The sequence below is a fragment of the Ammospiza nelsoni genome, chromosome 15 (genome assembly GCF_027579445.1).
Source record: "Ammospiza nelsoni isolate bAmmNel1 chromosome 15, bAmmNel1.pri, whole genome shotgun sequence".
In the NCBI taxonomy this organism is placed as follows: Eukaryota; Metazoa; Chordata; class Aves; order Passeriformes; family Passerellidae; genus Ammospiza; species Ammospiza nelsoni.
Window position 1 is genome coordinate 18,001,595 of NC_080647.1, and position 18,154 is coordinate 18,019,748.

At 45.2% G+C, this 18,154-nt stretch overlaps 1 protein-coding gene across 1 annotated transcript in view; it reads right to left on the reverse strand.

The window, feature by feature from the left end:
- Nucleotides 1-11,147: 11,147 nt before the first annotated feature.
- The window catches only part of LOC132079830 (vascular endothelial growth factor receptor kdr-like), a 130,288-nt gene continuing 123,281 nt past the window's right edge, over nucleotides 11,148-18,154 (reverse strand). The window contains exon 30 of the mRNA XM_059482649.1: nucleotides 11,148-16,433. Within this exon, the coding sequence (XP_059338632.1) occupies nucleotides 16,229-16,433 (205 nt within the window). The 3' untranslated portion in view covers nucleotides 11,148-16,228. The remainder of the gene's footprint in view (nucleotides 16,434-18,154) is intronic.

Here is an 18,154-nt window from a genome sequence, read left to right on the forward strand (position 1 = left end):
TTTCCAAACACTTGAAACACTGTTTCAGAATGCTTTTGGTTATTTAGGGACATGGAGTTATTTTAGACACGTTTGAATGGTGTGCCCTGGTCAAAGGACTGCCTGACCTCAGACTGTTTCATTTCTCTTTGGTTTGTTTATGGCAACCAATTCCCAAAGGCAAAGCCATTGTTTGGAGTATTTTGCTGAGTAAGTCCAGAGCCACAGAACCAAGCTGATAAATAGAGGCAGCTGTATATATTTAGTATATTCCTATAAGCTCCCAGTGCAATGGATTCACCTGCTGAGCAGCAGCTGAGAGTTTCCAGGCTGTGCTCCTGGAGGGATGAGCAGTGTGTGCCCTGAGGGTGACAGTAAATTGGGTATTGCCCTTCAAGAGCAGTTGCAATTAAATCTTTGAAAACAATCTATTTTTCCAGTGCTTTTCAGACTGGAGCATTCTTCTCTACAGAATTTCTTACAGAAAATTGGGTATTTTTCCCTGCTCTGGAATGCAGCCCTTACTGGAGAGCAGTGAGGTTTCAATTACTGAGTGGCACTTCCAGGAAAGCAGGTGAACAGAATGGTTTTAACTCAAAATGCAGGAGGAGGGAAGGCAAAATCATCCCTTAAGATTTAATCTTGCAAGGAGCAGAAGAAAATTCTTTGCAGTCAGCCAAGACTTATTTGCTTGTTTGTGACCTTCAAGGCCAGGAGGGACCTTTAGATCATGGGGAGTGTCTTGGTGTGTGACAGAGCTTGGGATGTGCAGGGATGTGCCAGGTGGAGTTCCTTGGCCAAGCCTGGCTGCAGCCAAGGAACATCCAGGCCCAAATCAGTTGGGATGTGTGGGTGGGTGTCCTGGTTTGAAAGGCCAGATGTCTGCTAAGGAAGGCAGGAGCTTCCCTTGAAATGGAAAATGTAAAACCTCTTCCTCTGAATTATTATATTATTGAAATTAAGGGGCTCTCAGGCAAAGATATGGGAGTAGGAATAACAGTTCTTTATTAAGAAAATTTAAAAATACAAACGCAATAGTACAAACAAAAAACCCAAAAAACAAACCACTGCCAGAGTGAGAGCAGTCCCTGTCCCCTGTGTGCCAGGGCGGTGTCCCAGCCCCATGCCATGGGGGCTCAGCCCTCCTGCAGTGCCAGCTGTGGCTCTGCTGCAGCAGGGATCCTGCACAAGGGGGGAGTTTTCCTCTGCAGCTCCAGGGCTGCTGCAGATGGGCCTGGGCTCCCTCTGGCCATGCAGGGCAGCAGAAAGCTGCTCCTCTGGCAATGCAGGGGGCAGAGGCTGCTGTGCTGTGCCAGGCTCAGATTGTGCCCAGGCAGGAATGCTTGGCTCCTCCCCTGGGCGGAGCAGCTCCCCATGGGATGCTGGCATTGGATCAGCCCTGCAGGGACACTCAGTGGCCATGGACAGCAGAGATCTCCTGCAGGGAGGGTTGGTGTGGGAGAGAGAAAGGAAAAACTGCCCATGGACAGCAGGGAACTGCCCCAGCTCTGACAGGTGGGACAGAACTCACAGCCCCAAACCATATCTTACAGCCCAGGCCACAAAGCCATGCCTGGGGCAGGGCTGTGGCTGCCATTCCCCAGTGGAGCATTTGCTGTGCACAGCTGGATCCCAGCTTTGCTGCTGTCCCCTGAGCAGTTTTTGGGATCACTTTGCCATTCCCTGGGAATCCTGGGAAAAGCCAGTGCCACCAGGGTGTGGATGGCTTGGGGGGCTTCTTAATCCCCTCCTGCACTGGGATGGGAGTGGAGCTGGGAGTGCTGTTGGAATTTAGCTGACACCTCATTTTACTCTACATTTTATGAGCTTATAACCTTAACAAATCTGTAGGAGCCATTTACTGTCAGGAAGACAAAACTCCCATTTGTAGACTTAATATTTCAAAATATTCCCTTTTTTTTGGTCCCCTTTGCTACCTTTTTATAGCTCATAAAGAATGATTTGATTTTCCTGCTTTGTTTCTGTTGTAGTTTATGAACCTGCCAGCTAATAAAATTTCAGGAAAATCTAATTCCATTGAAAAGTTCAATTCAATTTTTTTAATAGGAATTTTATTTGAACACCCTTGTTTTAACATAGCTGCCAGCAACATGAGCAGTTTTAGGGTTTGGTGGAGAACACATTTAATTTCCCATTCCAGAGATGTCCTGGATTTTAATAATTTCCAAGGGCAGGACTGGATACTGGAATGACAAACTGCTGTTGCCTGCACAAAAGCCTCCAGGCACCCTCACAAAAGCATTGCCAGCAAGCAGACTGCAAGCAAGGACATTGTGGGAGTGAAGGGAAAGACTGGAATTCCCTTGCACCCATTCCTTTCTTGCTGAGTGGACACCAGGATCTCAGCTTATGAATTAAAGGTGTTTTATCTGTGCACAAAAACTGGTGTAAAAACCAGAATTCCTGACTCATCTCAGCACTGCTGGATTTTGGGAATCCTGAGGAAGGCCAGGATTGTTGCCTGCTCCCTGCCAGCCATTCTTGGGGGTTTTCTATTGCTGGCTGTCCTCAGAGGGAGGATGGGACAGCCCAATATTTTGGTATTGATATTTTGATATTTTGGTGCTGTGACATTCTAACACACCTGGCAGAGGAATGTAAATTTCAGCAGAAATGATCACATAATTAACAAAATTAACAAAATAATGCAAACCTCCAGTTTCTCCCATTTCCAAAATTAATATTTTTAAGATACTTGGCACCTTTAGAGTAATATAATTAGGGTTTTGTTCAGTCTTTTACTCTCATACAGTCCTAATTTCTGTTTCTTGTACACCCCCCTCAGTTCTCAAGGCTCCCAGCCCTTTCACTGAAATTTCTCAGCTGTTTTGAGGGCCCAGCTGTTGTGGGGCAGGGTTTGTCAGAGTTCTACTGCAGGCTGACAAAGGGATTCTCTCCCTTTAGACGTGCATTGAAGGAGCTGGGGTGAAATCTTACACTTCCCCTAAAAAATTCACTTACCAATTCTCCAGATGGATTTTCAAGCCTGAAAACTTGAAGATTTTAATGTCTTCATCTGGAAAAATCCAGCATATTCTTACTTGCCTTCTGCAAATCTTCCTGAAAGGAGTTTTCCTCTGCGGACATCATCTAATGCAGGCCAAACCTTCCCTCCACAGGCTCTTTCATCTAAAAAACTACCAAAGTTGGAGCAATTTCATAAATCTATGCCCATAATCCACAACTTTTCCAGGAAAGAGCTATGGTAATTTCTCTGTCCTGTGAAGATGAGTGCCTCACTTTACAAGCAGTGCCTGCTCTCAATTGATCAAAGTTGGTATTTTACTGTTTTTTTAAGTTTCTACTCATTTTCTCAGCCCTGTAAGACACAGTGGTGATGCATTGAAATGATTTTGCAAATGTATACACATTCCTATCTGTGTGGCACACAAAAATATTGAAATATGAAGTGTCATTATAACATTTCCAATCGTTCTGTGAGCAAATTATGTTCACCAGCAAATGTAAATATTGGAGCTGTGTTAAAGTTTCATTGACTCTCTTTGCAATCCCTTTCATCCCTCATTAAAATGAAGTTCTAACAAGCATTCTTTGCAGGCATATGTGACAAACTTCTGGGAAGTGCTTTTCTTTCAGCTTCACCTAGAAATGTTTCATATGATGCTTCCTGTCACTTTTGAGGACGTAGATTTTAAAATAAAAGCACAATACTAGTTCTTCCTTTTATTACTCTGAAGTATAGAATCATTCTGGAAAAAAGAAATTTTCCTTTATGGCAAAAATTCAAGTTTGGAGCTTTTACTTTCTATCAATAAGAGCTGGTTTTGCCAACCTGATTCCAGTTATCTCCTTGCAGGATCATGTTCCTAATTTTCTCCTTCATAGTCACATTTGGTGATGGGGACAGGAATTAACCATCTGCAAAAGTTCTGGAAGCTGGATTTGTTCCAAAGTCCTCCTGTGCCTGGCCTTGCTCTAGGCCTGCCCTGAAGTTTTCTGTGTCTGTTTTTTTAGGAGAGATTCTTCTGCTATCAATAATTACCAGAAATGTTCCTGCTCCCTCCAGAGCAGCAGCAAAGACTGACCCAGCCCAAATGGAGGAACTGGGAATGGGGAGGGGGACTCTGAAATGTGGGAATTTAAACCCCAGCAAATGCAGCCTGTGCTGTGCTTCTTCCCAGATTTCAAGCTTATGTTGAAGAGTCTTTAAAAACAAAAGGAGGGTCATTAATCCATTTTGGAATTTATGCTCTCCTTTATTGGCATTTTTCATATTTAATGAGGTAACTCGTGCTGTGCTCACAGGCAGCCTTTGTCAGCCTTTGGAGAAAATTGAATGTGCTTCCTTGTACATTGTTGTTTGGTTTGCATTTCCTAAAATTCCTAACTCCCAAATGCAGTGGAGAACTAAAATAAAGAAAAACTAGGAAGCCAGTCTGGGTTCTGATGGTCTGGTTTGGTTTGCTGCTTTTGTGGAGCTGTTTCTGGGTTTCCCTCCAGGTGATGACCCCTCTTCTGCAGCACCTTTTGGGGAGCTTGGCATGGAAGCAGGAGAGGAGGGAATTTTCTGCAGGACAAGTTGTGCCCTGAATCCGAGGGAATCGAGTGCTGTGACTGTGCATTAATCCAGATTCAGTGCAGCTCTGTGTGGTGCTGCTCAGGGGGGCTGAACCAAATCCTGGATGTGCTAAAATTGATTAATGTCACAGCACTGAGATCCTGCTGCCCCTGCATGGATTTTCCACCTCCCAAAGTTCTTACTTTCCCTTTTCAGGTCTTTTCCTGTTGGATCAGGCTGGAGTAGGGCAGCATGAACTGGTATTTACTCACAAATTACTCAGTGAGTAGTTGGTGTTTAAGCCCATTAAAATATTCCTCTTTACTGAAAGGGGTTAAACCAGAAAAACAGAAAGGTGTCAGTCTTACTGAAATAAAAAAGTCCCTGGCACCTGTGTACTAAATGAACTCCTAATAAATAGATTATTGTTAATTATGCCACCCTTGGGACAATGCTAGGGGGAGGGAATTACTGACCATGATTTAGGGCAACATTACATTACATTTTTTCTTTAGAGAGCTGTGATCTGCTGAAGTCTGAAGTGAATTTCTGCCTGTATTTTGAATAGGTAAATTTTGTTCTTGAGTACATCTGGAGTCTGCTTTTCTCTTTGTCAGCTGGGAATTTTCTTTCTTCCCATGGCTGGGATGAATGTTGGCTCCCAGGGACAGAGCTGTGGCGTCAGTGCTCCTCTGTGGCTCTTTGAGGAGGTTTGATGCAGGACCTGGCCCCAGGAAGAAGCAGAGACAAGCAATGCACCATGGCTGTGGGAATCCATATAATCAGAGGGTTTGGGGAAAGCTGCAAAAGGCAGGCATCAGAGACAGCAGAACTGTGATTAGAGCTGGTTTGGTTTTCACTTTTTCAAACAATGACTTGTAATTGTTATCAGACATGACTTATGCCCTTTGAACTGACTGGACTTTAACAGCATTAAAATTGCTGTGTTGTGATGTAGCAATGCTTAGTGGGAGCAAAAAGATGCTTTAAGTAGGTAATAAGCAGATATATTGTGGTAAAGCTATGAAATGCAAGGTAGTAATAAACAACACATTTATGAAGGTTTCTTTTTAGGTGAACCAAGAGGGGGAATTGTGGGAATCCATGAAATCAGAGGGTTTTGGCAAAGCTGCAAAAGGCAGGCCTCAGAGACAGCAGAACTGTGATTAGAGCTAAGCAGCAGCCATGAGATTGGTCAGCAGAAAAAAAAGTACATACTTTTTATGTAAAAAGTAGAAGGTAAGGACAAATAGAACAATGGATTGTGTATTAATGCTTGTCTAGAATAACTCCCTAAGCTGTAGAAAAGTATATCTAGCCAGATGTTAGGAAGTTCTAAGCTTAATAATGGAGCTCTGTGCATTGTGTTTTAAGGCTCACAAGCAGGTATTGTATCCAAAATAAGTAAGCATTGTTTAACCAAAGGTACCTGTGCTTAGCGTGGTTGGATAGAACTACTGTCTGTGGTAGACAGTGGTTGGTTAGAACTAATGTGCTTTTGCTTTATGTGATTGGTCAAAAAACTTTTAAAGTAAGTTGTAACATGAAGTTCTTTGTCTGCTGCCTGGGATGTGAGCTGCTGGCATCTTCCCATTTTCATAACCATGGAATGAGACTGATGCTGGGAAATAACCCAGCTCAAGGCATGTTCCACAGCAGTCCTGTCCCGTTTGTGATTTGTACACAGCCCCCAGCTGGTGATAAAGGCATCTCCAGAAGATCACTTGAAGAGCAGCACCTTTGTTCTCCTCAGTTCCTGCCTTTTCCTTCCTGGAAGGAAATAATGGTCCAAATGCCAGGAAGAAGACAACCTCACTTTCCTTTGCAATCTGTTGGCGCTTCCCACTTATTACAACATCCTGAAGGCATCTGGGATCTCACAGATCCAAAGATTAACATCAAGGCCAAAGAGTGTTTCATCAGCACAGAGGAAAATCTCATTCAGCAGAGGAGGGATGCTGAGTCAATAGGTCTCAGTGTCTGAGCTGGCTGTGACTCATCCTGACAGCAGGAGCAATTGCTGCTGTCACCTCCAGAGCAGTTTGGATTCACAAACAATCCATCACCCAGGCCAGGAGTCCTTTGTGACAGCCAGGTTTGGATCCAGCTCTCCCAGTGCTTGGGGAGAGGAGGGTTTGGCTCCTCTCCACCCTCCTGTCCTTCCTCAGGGAGCTGTAAATTCCTGCTGCTCTTCCATCTTGACCTTGTGGCACGAGGTGTTTGGGGCTTCTTCCAGAGGCTTTGGAGAAGGGAGGAATGAATCCTGTCCATCCCAGGTGCTTCAGCATCAAGATTAAGGAACCCATTACCTCAATCCCCCTCACTGCTGCTCCTCACACCCCTCCACCTGCTCTCCTTGCCTAGCCCCTGCCTCTGTGCTTCTGCTCCCTGCTAAGATGGCTTGTGACATTCTAGCTTGGGGCATAAACAGTGCAGGGCTGGCTTTGAAAAATATACATGAATAAAAGGTCAAAACTCTCCCAGAAAATAATAAAGTTCTTGGTTGGCTGTTGGGTTTTTTTTCTGTTGTTTTGTTTTGGGTTTTTTTTAATGCATAGTTATGAAAAACAACTTAACCTTTGGGATTTTGAGGAATTCACTGTGACAATGGTCCAGTTTAAAAATAACAACTGCTGCTCCAAGATGAGTGTCCAGAGATGCCAGGTTTGCTCTGTTGGCCCTGAGGATCACTGAGTATGTAGTCCCAGCTTTAAAAAGTCCTGCTAATATTGCTCCTCCTGGAAGGGCAGAAGGCACAGCCCTACATATGGGAGTTCCAGGGATGAGTTTTCTTTAGTGGGAAAACAAGGACTTCATTATGCTCCTGCTCTCTTTGATCCTGCCTGCTGTCAGGCTTGAAATTTTCTTTAACAATGTTACAGGGGAAGAAAGAAAGACGAGGGAAAAGCCAGAAATTACAAAGTTCTCACTGTAACAACCATGAGCAGAAAAAATCGTGGTAAATGGAGAAACAGTCGTCATGTCTGACTCAGACAAGGATCAGGGTATTATTGACAAGTGCTTGGGCCTCTTTCCCCCACATGACATCAGAGAGAAAAATTCCTGCTTTATTTGCAAAGGAGAAGACTCAGGTTTTAAAAAACTTTTGATAATGATCTCAGGAATTTGATTTTATTTTGGAGACTTGACTTTCCAGAGGATCCATAGCATGATGAATCTTTTCCCTGAAAGAGACTTGGGGAAGTGGACAGTTCACAATTAATGGAGTGGACATGAGTAGCTACTGTCTAATGTCACTGTTTGGGTGTGATAAATGCATCAGTTCTGTCATGAGAGAGCCCTGAGTGCTGTTTGTTAACTGACAGGTGAAGCAGAGGAGAAAGCAAAAGGCACAAGAGTATCTATGAAGCTGTGAGGTAAAAATACCTCAGAGTTTTCCTAGAGAAGCCAACTTAGGCTTGTCTTTGCACAAGAATGTAATTTGTTTTGTTTCACTTTGCTATGTGAGATCAGTGTTGCCACACCTTTTGTTTGGATACAGATAAAAAAGTCATTAATTATTAGCAGATTCCACTTTCCAGGATTCCCAGAGCTCTGCTGAGGCTCCAGGTGAGTCAGCAGCCCCATCTCCACTGTTTGGAAAGGCCAGGCCTGAGTGGCTTGGGGTTATCCTGGTGGTTTAGTGCCTGCTAGGATGAAACAATGACTCAGACTTGGCTGTTGGAGTATTCAGGGTGGAAGGGACTTCAAGAGGTCCAAACTCGACCCTCCTGCACAGAGCAGGGTCAGTCAGCCCCAAAATGTGTCACAGAGGGGGTTTAGTCCTTCTCAAGTGCAGGATTTGTCCTCAGTGAATGTCATAAGATTCCTGATGTCACTCTTAATATTTTAAAGAGTATTTTTTGGCTTTGCTTTGATGGGTCAGATGACTCTGAGTGACATCACCAAACTGACTAAACCACCTGTGGAGTTGCAATTTGCCCTAAAATATCAAGAGATGGGCTTAATCCTGCAGCACCCATACCATGGATTTAGCCAAGAGCACCCTGTGGACATCTGTTCCTACCTTTTCCTATGCTGGTTATAAGGATCACTCACTTTTCAGAGAGCTGTAACTTCTCATTTCAGCCAAAGCTCCTTCCATGTGCTCACAGGCCTGGGGATGTCTGACAGAATAACTCCATCTCTTAATCTCCTCTGTGCTCAGCTCGCACTCTGAAGAAAAATCTCTGGCCCCAGAAGGTGAACAGCTTAAAGCTCAGAGGAAATATTTCTTCTTTACTGGGTGCTATTTCTGCTCAGTGAGGAAGAAGCTGGAATCAGCCCCAGGGGCTCTGTGTGGATCACATACTCAGGGTAACCATCAGGAGGAACAAACTCACAGCAAGAATATGGGAGGCTCTCTTGATTTATTTCATTATCCTGACATTTGGTAATATAACAGCTTCAATCCTGTTACTCCTGGGAGCCACAGCCCTCTCTGAAAGGCTCCCTGAGGAAATCTACACCAGGAGTATTTAGAAGCCACGTTACTCTGCCCTTGTGGTTGGTGCAGACGTGGAGTAAAGTCCTCACTGCCTGCAGAGAGGAACAGGCAGCTCTCACTCTGTGCCTCATGGAGGGAGATGGAGTGAACTGCCATAGCTGGGATTTCCTGGGATTCAGTTCTGGTTCCTGAGCCCCTAGAGGTGTTTAGACAGAGCAGTTTCTCCTCTCAGAGTTTTAATGACTCTCTTCAGGCTGTAGGAGCACTGCCACTCATCACTGACAGTGCTGACAGAAGAACAATCACTTTATGGTCCTTGCTGGGCTTCTTCCACCCTCCACACAGAGCCAGCTCATCCCAGCAGTGCACATTCTGTGTGCCAGCATGAACTGGCCATGGAATGTGTGCTGGGAGCCTCTGGAAGCTGTGGGACACTGGAAGGCTCTGACACAACATCATCATCTGCTGCTCATGGCCTCAGTGTGTCCAAAGCACTGAAAATGAACAGCATTTTTCTACTCTTTCTAAGCCTTTGCACTTTATAAACCCTCTCAAGTTAAGTCTGATTATGGGAGGAAGGAAAAAGGACTTGACTGGAAATCAGCTGGATTCTCTTCTCAGCTTTCTAATGTCACCACTACCAAATCTGTGTATCTTAATCCTAAATCTTTCTCTTTCTACTCCCTATTTTCTCCTGGGGTTCTTATCACCCAAAGCCACCAAGCTTCGATACTTCAGGCTGAGATTTTCTGACCTGGCCTCTCTACGTGCTGCTGCTGTAAAAACAAAAATCTTTTCCATCCCATCCAGCAAAAATAGGGGATAAAGAAGTTACATCCCCTGGCCGAGACCCAGAGCAAAGCTTCCATTTCTGCATGCCCAATGTCCTTTTCCCCCAAATTCCAAGGGGGGAAAAGGAGCCTGGCTGTAGCAAGGTCCCTTCCACAAGTGTAACTCAAGCTGGGTGTGATTAATAATTCACATTTGGTGCTAAAAGCAAATCAGAGTTAATTTTGTATATTTTGCTTCCCCTCTTTAATCCGTGGGTTTCCGCGGGAGGTGACTCACGCCTTACGTAAGGAACTGAACCATCCCTCAGTTCCCAGAGAAGAATGTTCCTGCTCATTATGGGGATGAAAGGAGATTGCTGCATTTCAAATGACATGTATAATTTAGACACTTATTTCTAGGAGTGTTTGGAACAGGGAATGAAGAGAAACTAAAATGTTTGAAGTGACTTGAGTGCTTCATAGTTTTTAATGTGACTGGCAAAATACACAGCCAGATAACTTTTAAGGCTGCTAATGGAAGAATGGCTCTGAAACTCTAACACACTTCTTTTTTTTTTTTTGTTTCCTAATACCAGTATTTATTTTAAGGCATGAGTGGAAACTGGTATTTGTCGCTATGTAAAAAAAAAATCTCTTTTTTTTTCTGCTGGTAGTTACCCGCTGTGCCACCAGGAATGGGATTGGTATTCCAGAAAAAGCAGCCAGCTGGTGAGGAAAGTGGCAGCAGGTCTGCTGCACTTGGATGGAGCTGGGAGATTTTTTTCCCTTGACATTCTGAATGTTAAACCTTCACAACAAATGGAGAGCATGGAATAATCTGTATTTCAACAGTGCAGAGTTTATTCAAAAGAGAATTCAGTAATGTATTGGGAAGTATTTATTTAATGGTGTTCTTTTTAGAATATTATGGCAAGCCAAATCCAACACAGCCTCTGGAATTTTGAGGCAGAACAAGCCCCAGATGCCCTCATGTTGTGCAGATTATCTGCACAGATTCTGTACTGACACGCTTTGGTGACCAAGGGCTGTCCTTAGCAGGCAGAATCGTGATTCTCTCTTCTCTCTCAGCCCCATTTATTGAGATATCTTAGCAGTAACCAGACACAATGTCTGTGTTCCACAGGCTGTTCTTGGCAGAGGCTGGTTTGGTGCATTTCTGCAGCAAATTGCCCATTTATTTCAGAGGTCTGTGAATCTTTAAAGCAAATGCAGTGGGCAGCTCCCTCTGAGCAGTGTGGCAGCCTCTGTCCTAACTTTGGAACCCCCTGTAGAAATCTGGATGAGATCTATGCCTTGCAAAAGTCTCTCAAAACTGTTGCATTATTTATTTTTATTCTGCTTCAAGGACAACACTTTTCAAACCAAGAGATGACACAGAGGAGCCCTGGGCTGTATAAATATAGAATCTTTTTTATTTTTTTGGTTAATAGATACAGTACAATTTTTGACTACATAAGAAAGCGTTGTTTTCAGTGCATACATTCTTCAGGCAGACAGGAACATGGCAGACAAACATTCCTTGGTGGTTTGAACATGGCACTTGGTTTATTTCTGTAAGTCCCAAGTTCCTGGGACTTGGGACTTTTTATAGTTAATTTCTGTCAGTCCCAAGTTCCTGGCTTTCCCCAGTTTTCCTTCGTTTATTTCTGTAGGTCCCAAGTTTCTGTTTTTTCCCAGTTGTCAGTGGCTGCTTTGACAACTCAAGGTCTAAGGAAAAATGAATTTAGTGCTACCAGGAGAACAGGACAGTGCTCAGTGCATCCCACATTGTTCTCCCTGTCACCCTTGTGGTCCCAACTGACCCAGGCCAGCAGGTTTTCCATTCTGTATTCACAGAAATGGAAATAACAATGTCAAACAAACCACCCAGTGCTTGGGTTCAGCACCTCCACAGTCCCCTGTACTGCCTGACTCCTGAGAGGCCCAAATCCCAAACTCCTCCCTGAATTTCACTTGTGCAAGTTGGTGCTGGTGCTGTGACATTGGCAAAATTCTTTCTGTTCTTTTGTGGTGTAGTAAAAACCCAGGAAAATGGAACCCAGCATTTGGCCATTACATTTTCAGGGAGGAGAAAAAGAATTATTGCTGCCTTTTGTGTTTTTAATTCACTGTATGATAAGGAAAAACCTCTAGGCTGATCTGTGAGTGTGATTCTGACCCTGAGCAATTCCTGTGTTCAGGGAAACCTGATAATGCTTATCTTGCTCTGTAGCTGTTTGCTACAGGAACCGTTTGCAGCAGTTCCTGGTGTGTCCCCTTGGTGCTGGTGGGATTTAGGGATCCTGGAGCCCAGCCCACATCCCCATACAGATGGAATCTGCAGAGTGAGGCAGGACATGAAGGATGAGGGGAAACATCAGGAGCCAGCCTGGCCAGCTGCAGGCTTGGATGGCAGCTGAGATTCCTGCAGTGAGCACAGAGCAAATCCAGTGACAGGAACACCTGGGTGCAATGGGGTGTCCTGGCATTGGCCAGGCAGGTGAGGGAGGGAGGCTTTGTGTCACTGGGGTGTCAGCAGAGCCCTGGTGTGTTCCCCTGCAGCACTCAGGGGGTTTGTTTGACACCTTTACTCAGACTTTGAGTTTTATCTGATTTCCTTGACATCCCAAGCAGATACTTGGGATACACTCTGCTGGGGATCCCCTTCTTGTGGGGAGAACCTTACAGAAACCTCATTGTTTGAGGAAAGGACTCTGGGAAAGATCACATTCACACAGTCACCAGCCTTCATTTTGCTCCATACACCAATATTGAAAAATCAGTAGATTAAAAAGCTTCTCCTATTCAGGGAAGGACACAAAGAACTTCCATAATACAAATATATAGTACAAACTAATTTTCCTTGGCTATATATAGAGGGTTTAATGTGAAAATCTCACTTTAGATTATCTAGTTCAGCCTCTGCAAGCACAGGATAAACAGCAGTGAAATGATCCTACACCTGATCTTAGGGAAAAGGCAGAGCAAAGCAATCCAAGGGGACTGGGAGAGCAAATAACAAGAAACAAATGAAAAATAGAGAAAAGGGGAGACAGGAGATGGTTACAACACCAGCCTGAACAAGAACATGCAGGTGAAGGCACTTGGACAACTGGTGGGAGGTGATTGTTGGAGAAGAGAAAACAAAATTCCATGGAGAGCTCCAAGTTCCTTTGCCCTGATTCTCTGGGCCTCCAGGAGCACAAAAGCAGGAGGAGTGAGCACCATCAAAGGAACAAAGGTACATATTAATACAGATCCCACTGAGCTCAGGTTAGAGAAAGCAGCTGGCAGACAGGAGTCGAGTAAGAATCCCTGAGAAGTCTGAAAAAATAATAAACATCACATCATTTAAACAATTTACCCCTTCTGATCCTCTAGCCAATCCACCAGCCTCCAATAAAAACCCAGGCAGTGGGAATCCCTCACCTTTAACACATGCTGCACATGGTGACACTTCCAGGAATGAGATAAACCTGCCAAATTCCTCCAGATTCCTGTTTCCTAACTGAAACTAAATGAATGGAGAAGAAGTGAGAGGCAGAGGCACTCCCAGCCAAGAGAGCTGCTGTGCCATGGCACTATGGGGCACTGTAAACTGGAGCCTGGCCTGCAAGCATTAGTGAAATGTTTAGTACAATACTTAACTCTGTTACATCTGGGTACTTCTTTCTTTTTGGACTAAAATGTTACAAATTTTACCATATAAATGAAATACTATATTTGTTGCTACAGGGTACACTATATACATCATTGGAAGAAGATAACAATAATTAAATTAAGGGAGGCAAGAGAAGGACAAACAAAATATTAGTAAATAAAATAGAATATGTTCAATAATACTTTTCAGGCATTGTTACATTTACTATAAGGAGGAAAAAATCTTCCATGAAATGACATTGGAAACAGCTGCCCAAACATCAGTCAGTCCTGTCCATCGCTGATGTGCTCAGGATGTTCTCAGTTCTGCCCCTGCAGAGGAGCCCTCAGTGGGGCTGTCAGTGCTGCCAGGGCTGTAACCAGCTGGAGCATGGAGCTGTGCCTGTGCCACCACCTCAGGTGGCACAGAAGGGCTGGTGGTTGTCACCGAGAGCCAGAAGGGCCCTGGCGCCCCACACTCCAATGGGCCCCGCTCCCCAGATGTGCTCCTGTGCCTCTACCCTGCAGCTCATCCTGCAGAGAGGGGAAAGGGGAGGCCCCGTGCTCAGCTCCCCCAGCAGAGCAGAGCTTCCCATGCTCCTCAAAACACAGAGCACACCTGCAGGTTTGGTTCCTGCATTTCAGAGTTCCTCAGTGAAGGTTTTTCAGCGCCGTTTTCTCACCCTCCAGCCCAAGGTGCAGTGACAAACATCTCCAGCTGAGGCATCAACACCAGAGCCACACACAGGCTGCACCTTCTCTTCCTTTGCCTCATCAGTCATTTATTTCCACAAGAACTGATTGATTGATCAATCAGTTGATTGATCAGAGCTATAGATAGCTAACAGTGTTTGATGGAAAACCAATCCAGTGAGCTTCCTGGGGCTCATCAGAATTCTTTCCCAGTAGTTTCTTCTCTTCTCTGACCAGCTCTACTTAATACATAGGTACTAAAATACAAAGCAGTGCAAAATGACCATAAAGCAACTACAGCCCACACCTATCTAGCAGGTGCACTATGAGCAGGGGCTCTGGAGGGACTGCAGGTGATTTATAAGGGACTCTGAAGTGAAGGAGAAGAAGCAGTGCAGTTCCCCAGAGCCCATCCTTCAGATGCTTGAGAGTTCACAGTTAACATGGGGTGGGTTTGGAGATTTGTTTTCCCCTTTGATAATACCTGAGGCTTGTTTGTGATTCCTTCAGCACAGCCCACTGCAAGCACTCATCCAGAAAACTTCCTTGGCTGCTGCGAGGGCGTGCAGCTGTCTTTGCCAAGGTAACAGCATCATTTTGCAAGGCTTGGATTTCATCCTCCTCTAGTCTGAATCATGAGAAAAAATTCTTTTTCCACTGAAGAAGTCAAATCAAGGGAGAAAAGGAAAGGGTTGTGCAGAGCTTGGAGGAAGCTGCACAGGGAGCCATTTACAGATCAGTTTGTAACTCAGGAGGTTACAGCCCTCACTGTCAGAGAACATCTTGCTCATCCTGATTTTTTCTCCTTGCAGCCTGGAGACCTTTCCCTTCCTAAATTTTAAAGCCAACTCTGATTGTTACAGAGCACATGAAAGGCTAAGGATTGTTTGCTGATTTGTGAGGCTGCTGTGATGATGCACAGGGCACACAGGGCACCTGGGCACACTTGTAACTGTCCCTGCCACCCCCAGCTCTGGGGCAGGGGCAAACCCACTGTCAGTGTCTCACATGGAAGAATTTGTGATCCTTTCAGTCCTGCTGCAACAACAGCTTTGAATTACCCTGAACCAGGAAGGGCTTTGCATTTGATACCAGTATTTACCTTGGCAAGACAGAAAAAATTGTGTCATGGGCTTGCAGCTTAACAGGGAGAGTATCCCCAGGGTCAAACCCTTGGGCACCCCCACAGAATCCAGAGGAAATGCTATTTTCTGTTTTGTGTGTTGTTTTAGTAAATAGCCTGTGTGCAGAAAGGAAACATAAAAATGCTGCTGCCCTGCTGGTGCCTCAAGGGTGTGTGTGAGTTTTTGTGTAACTCTTGTGCTGGTAATGAGAGTTTTCTGCACATTCACACAAAGGTGTGTGTGAGCTGGGAAGTTCTGTTTGAGTTGAGAAGGTTCTTGCTTAAGGCAGTGATTTTGCCTTGCAACCATTGCAGAGTATCTCCAGCAAGGTTCCCTATTGCATGTCTGCAGAATAAACTGATGTTGGAACAAGGGGAGAGCCCAGGGGCTCAGGTTTAACCACACTGTGTGCCCTGCTGCCCAAAGAGCAGGCACACGGGCACTACCAGCCTGCTCTGGGCCATGCTGTCCTCTGGGCAGTGGAAATTACTAAATCCAAATTGCAACCAGAATAGCTTGGATTGCAGAATATTTCAGCAATATTTACAGGAGGTGAAATCCCAAGTTAGGAAGGGTGTCTCAGCTTTTCTCCAAGCCCAAACCTTTCATGTGGCTGCTGCTGTTTTCAACAGATCCCTTCCAGCACTGGCCTAACCAATCCCTGCAGATGTGTCAGGGCCAGCAGCTTGAATCTTATGTTCCCACCCAGCTTGGCATGACCCTCATGGGGTGAAGTGGGGATGCAGGAACCTGTGGGTCTGGCAGTGCCAAGGAACAGCCCCAGCCAGGGGGAGGAGTGGCAGCAGTTCAGGGTTACAGCTCCTGCTATGATTCTGACAGACAATGTCATTAATTCACTGCAGATCTTGCAATAGGCCTTTAAAGAGAAGAGAGAAGATGCTCTGAAATTATTTCTAATCCCATCTGAGATGTGCCAGCAGAAACATGTGAAGCATTACCCCAGCAGAGCTCCCTCCTGTGTGACCCAGGCTCCCTGGGGCACAGCAGAGCCTGGCAGGGCTGAGCTCAGCACTGCCTACACTGGGGGGGCTGAGTAGTGCATGACAGAGTTGTAGTCTGGGGGAGGGCTGTGGCACTCCAGGCTGGGGTCCATGGGGAGCAGGACAGAGTCCTCCAGGGGGAACTCCATGGTGTCCTCTTCCACCTGCACTGCTGGCTGGTACTTGACAGTCTCGTGGTCAGCCAGGATGGATTCCTTGCTCCTGCTGACAGCTCTCCTCCTGTTGGAACAAACATGGGGATGTAGCCAGCCTGTCTCCATAACCAGTGGTCAAAATGATTTCTTCAAGAAATAAATATATAAAAATATCTATTTACTTCTATGGCATTCTGTAAGACAGTTTTGCTGACTGGATAAGGGAACTGAGGTATTTTAAATAACTCTGTGTTTTAAAAGTAGATTTAGGAGTAATTCCAGCTCTGCTGCCCTGTCCTTTCAGCTCACCACGTTTCAGTATACCACAGATCCCTTACTTGTAAAGGCACCTGTCCTGTACACACAGTAACATCCTCTCTCATTGTTCTGACACAGGTCAGTAGAAATTTGACTTTTCTGAAAGCAGAACTGAAGGCTATGACTTTTCTTGAAGCATGATAAGGGATGAAATACTGAATAATCTCAGGCAGACTCTAATTTAAACCAATACTGAAAGCAGGAGCGTGTGTTGAACATACCCAGGCAGTGCAGGGCAAAATCCCTTTTATATTCCCCAGCCCTTTAACATTCCTGACCTGCTGGAGGGCAGTGTTTTGTAGCATCCCAGCTGTTTTTATTTCCTGTCTTCCCCTGTTCCAGGTGATGGAAAATGGGACAGAGCAATTCCATCAGATGGGGCAGCCTCAGGGTTCAAAGCAGGAGAACCCTGAGACAAAGTGACCTTGAGGAACAGCAAGGGCTGTGGAGAACTCAAAAGGTTCTTTCTGTCACAGGCTGCCTTAAAAATTATATTCTGTCAACCTTGGTTTGCACTTCCATGGTGCAAAACCAGGACACTGAGCAGCTCCTTGGAAGAGGCCTGGATAACTGAGGGGTGCTCCAAAGGATTCCAGTGTGAGAGTGGCCTCTGAGCTGCTGCACTTTGCTCAGGACCCTTTAATCTTGGGAAGGAACCTCAGCCACAGACTCATCACAGCACTGCTCAAGCCTCAGCTCAGAATGACTTGAATGTGCCTGGGAGAATTAAAAACCAGGCAGTGCCCAAGTACTTTGTGTGTGTGCTTCATATGTGTTTAAAGTAGTATCGAGTTACATTTTAATGACCCTAAACCAAATCTGAATAGTCAACAGTTCATCAAATAATTGTATAATTCATTACACTCATTTTATTGGCACTTGTGCAGTGCTTCCAGCCCCCAGCAGCTGCTCATTCTCTCACTGGGGTGCTTTAGGAAGAAAGCAGAGCCAGTTCCTGCTCCAGGGAACAAACCAAAGCCAGGAGCCACACACAGCACCTGGAGGGAGGGCATCAAAGCCATGAATAGGAAAGTGGCAGATCCAGGATGGGAACTGTGTGTGTGTGGTGTTTTTTGGGTGGTACAGCAGAGAGAGCAGATTGAATGGCCACACAGAGCTCCTTTCAGCTGGAAAGGGTAAATCTGCCCTGCTGGGTTCTGCCGCTGGGACTTTACAAGTTGTGTTCTCTCTGAATCTGGAACCTGTCAAAAGTTTCAGGTTCCCCACAAGCTGCAGATATTTCCACTGGTTGACAGAACCACTGTCACTATATTAAAAAAAAATAAAATAATTTTTTTGCTGGTTCTGGAAAGATCCCAGGTGTTAGAGCACTGGCTGGAGCAGAGCAGTGGTTCCTGCACAGGAGCAGCCTGCAGGCTCCATCTGTGAATTACCCACAGAATGGGTGCTCATGTTCTGTACCCATTAAACTCTTGTGCAGCCAGATTCAGTCACAGCACACAGCTGAGCTCTGACCAGCTGCAGTGG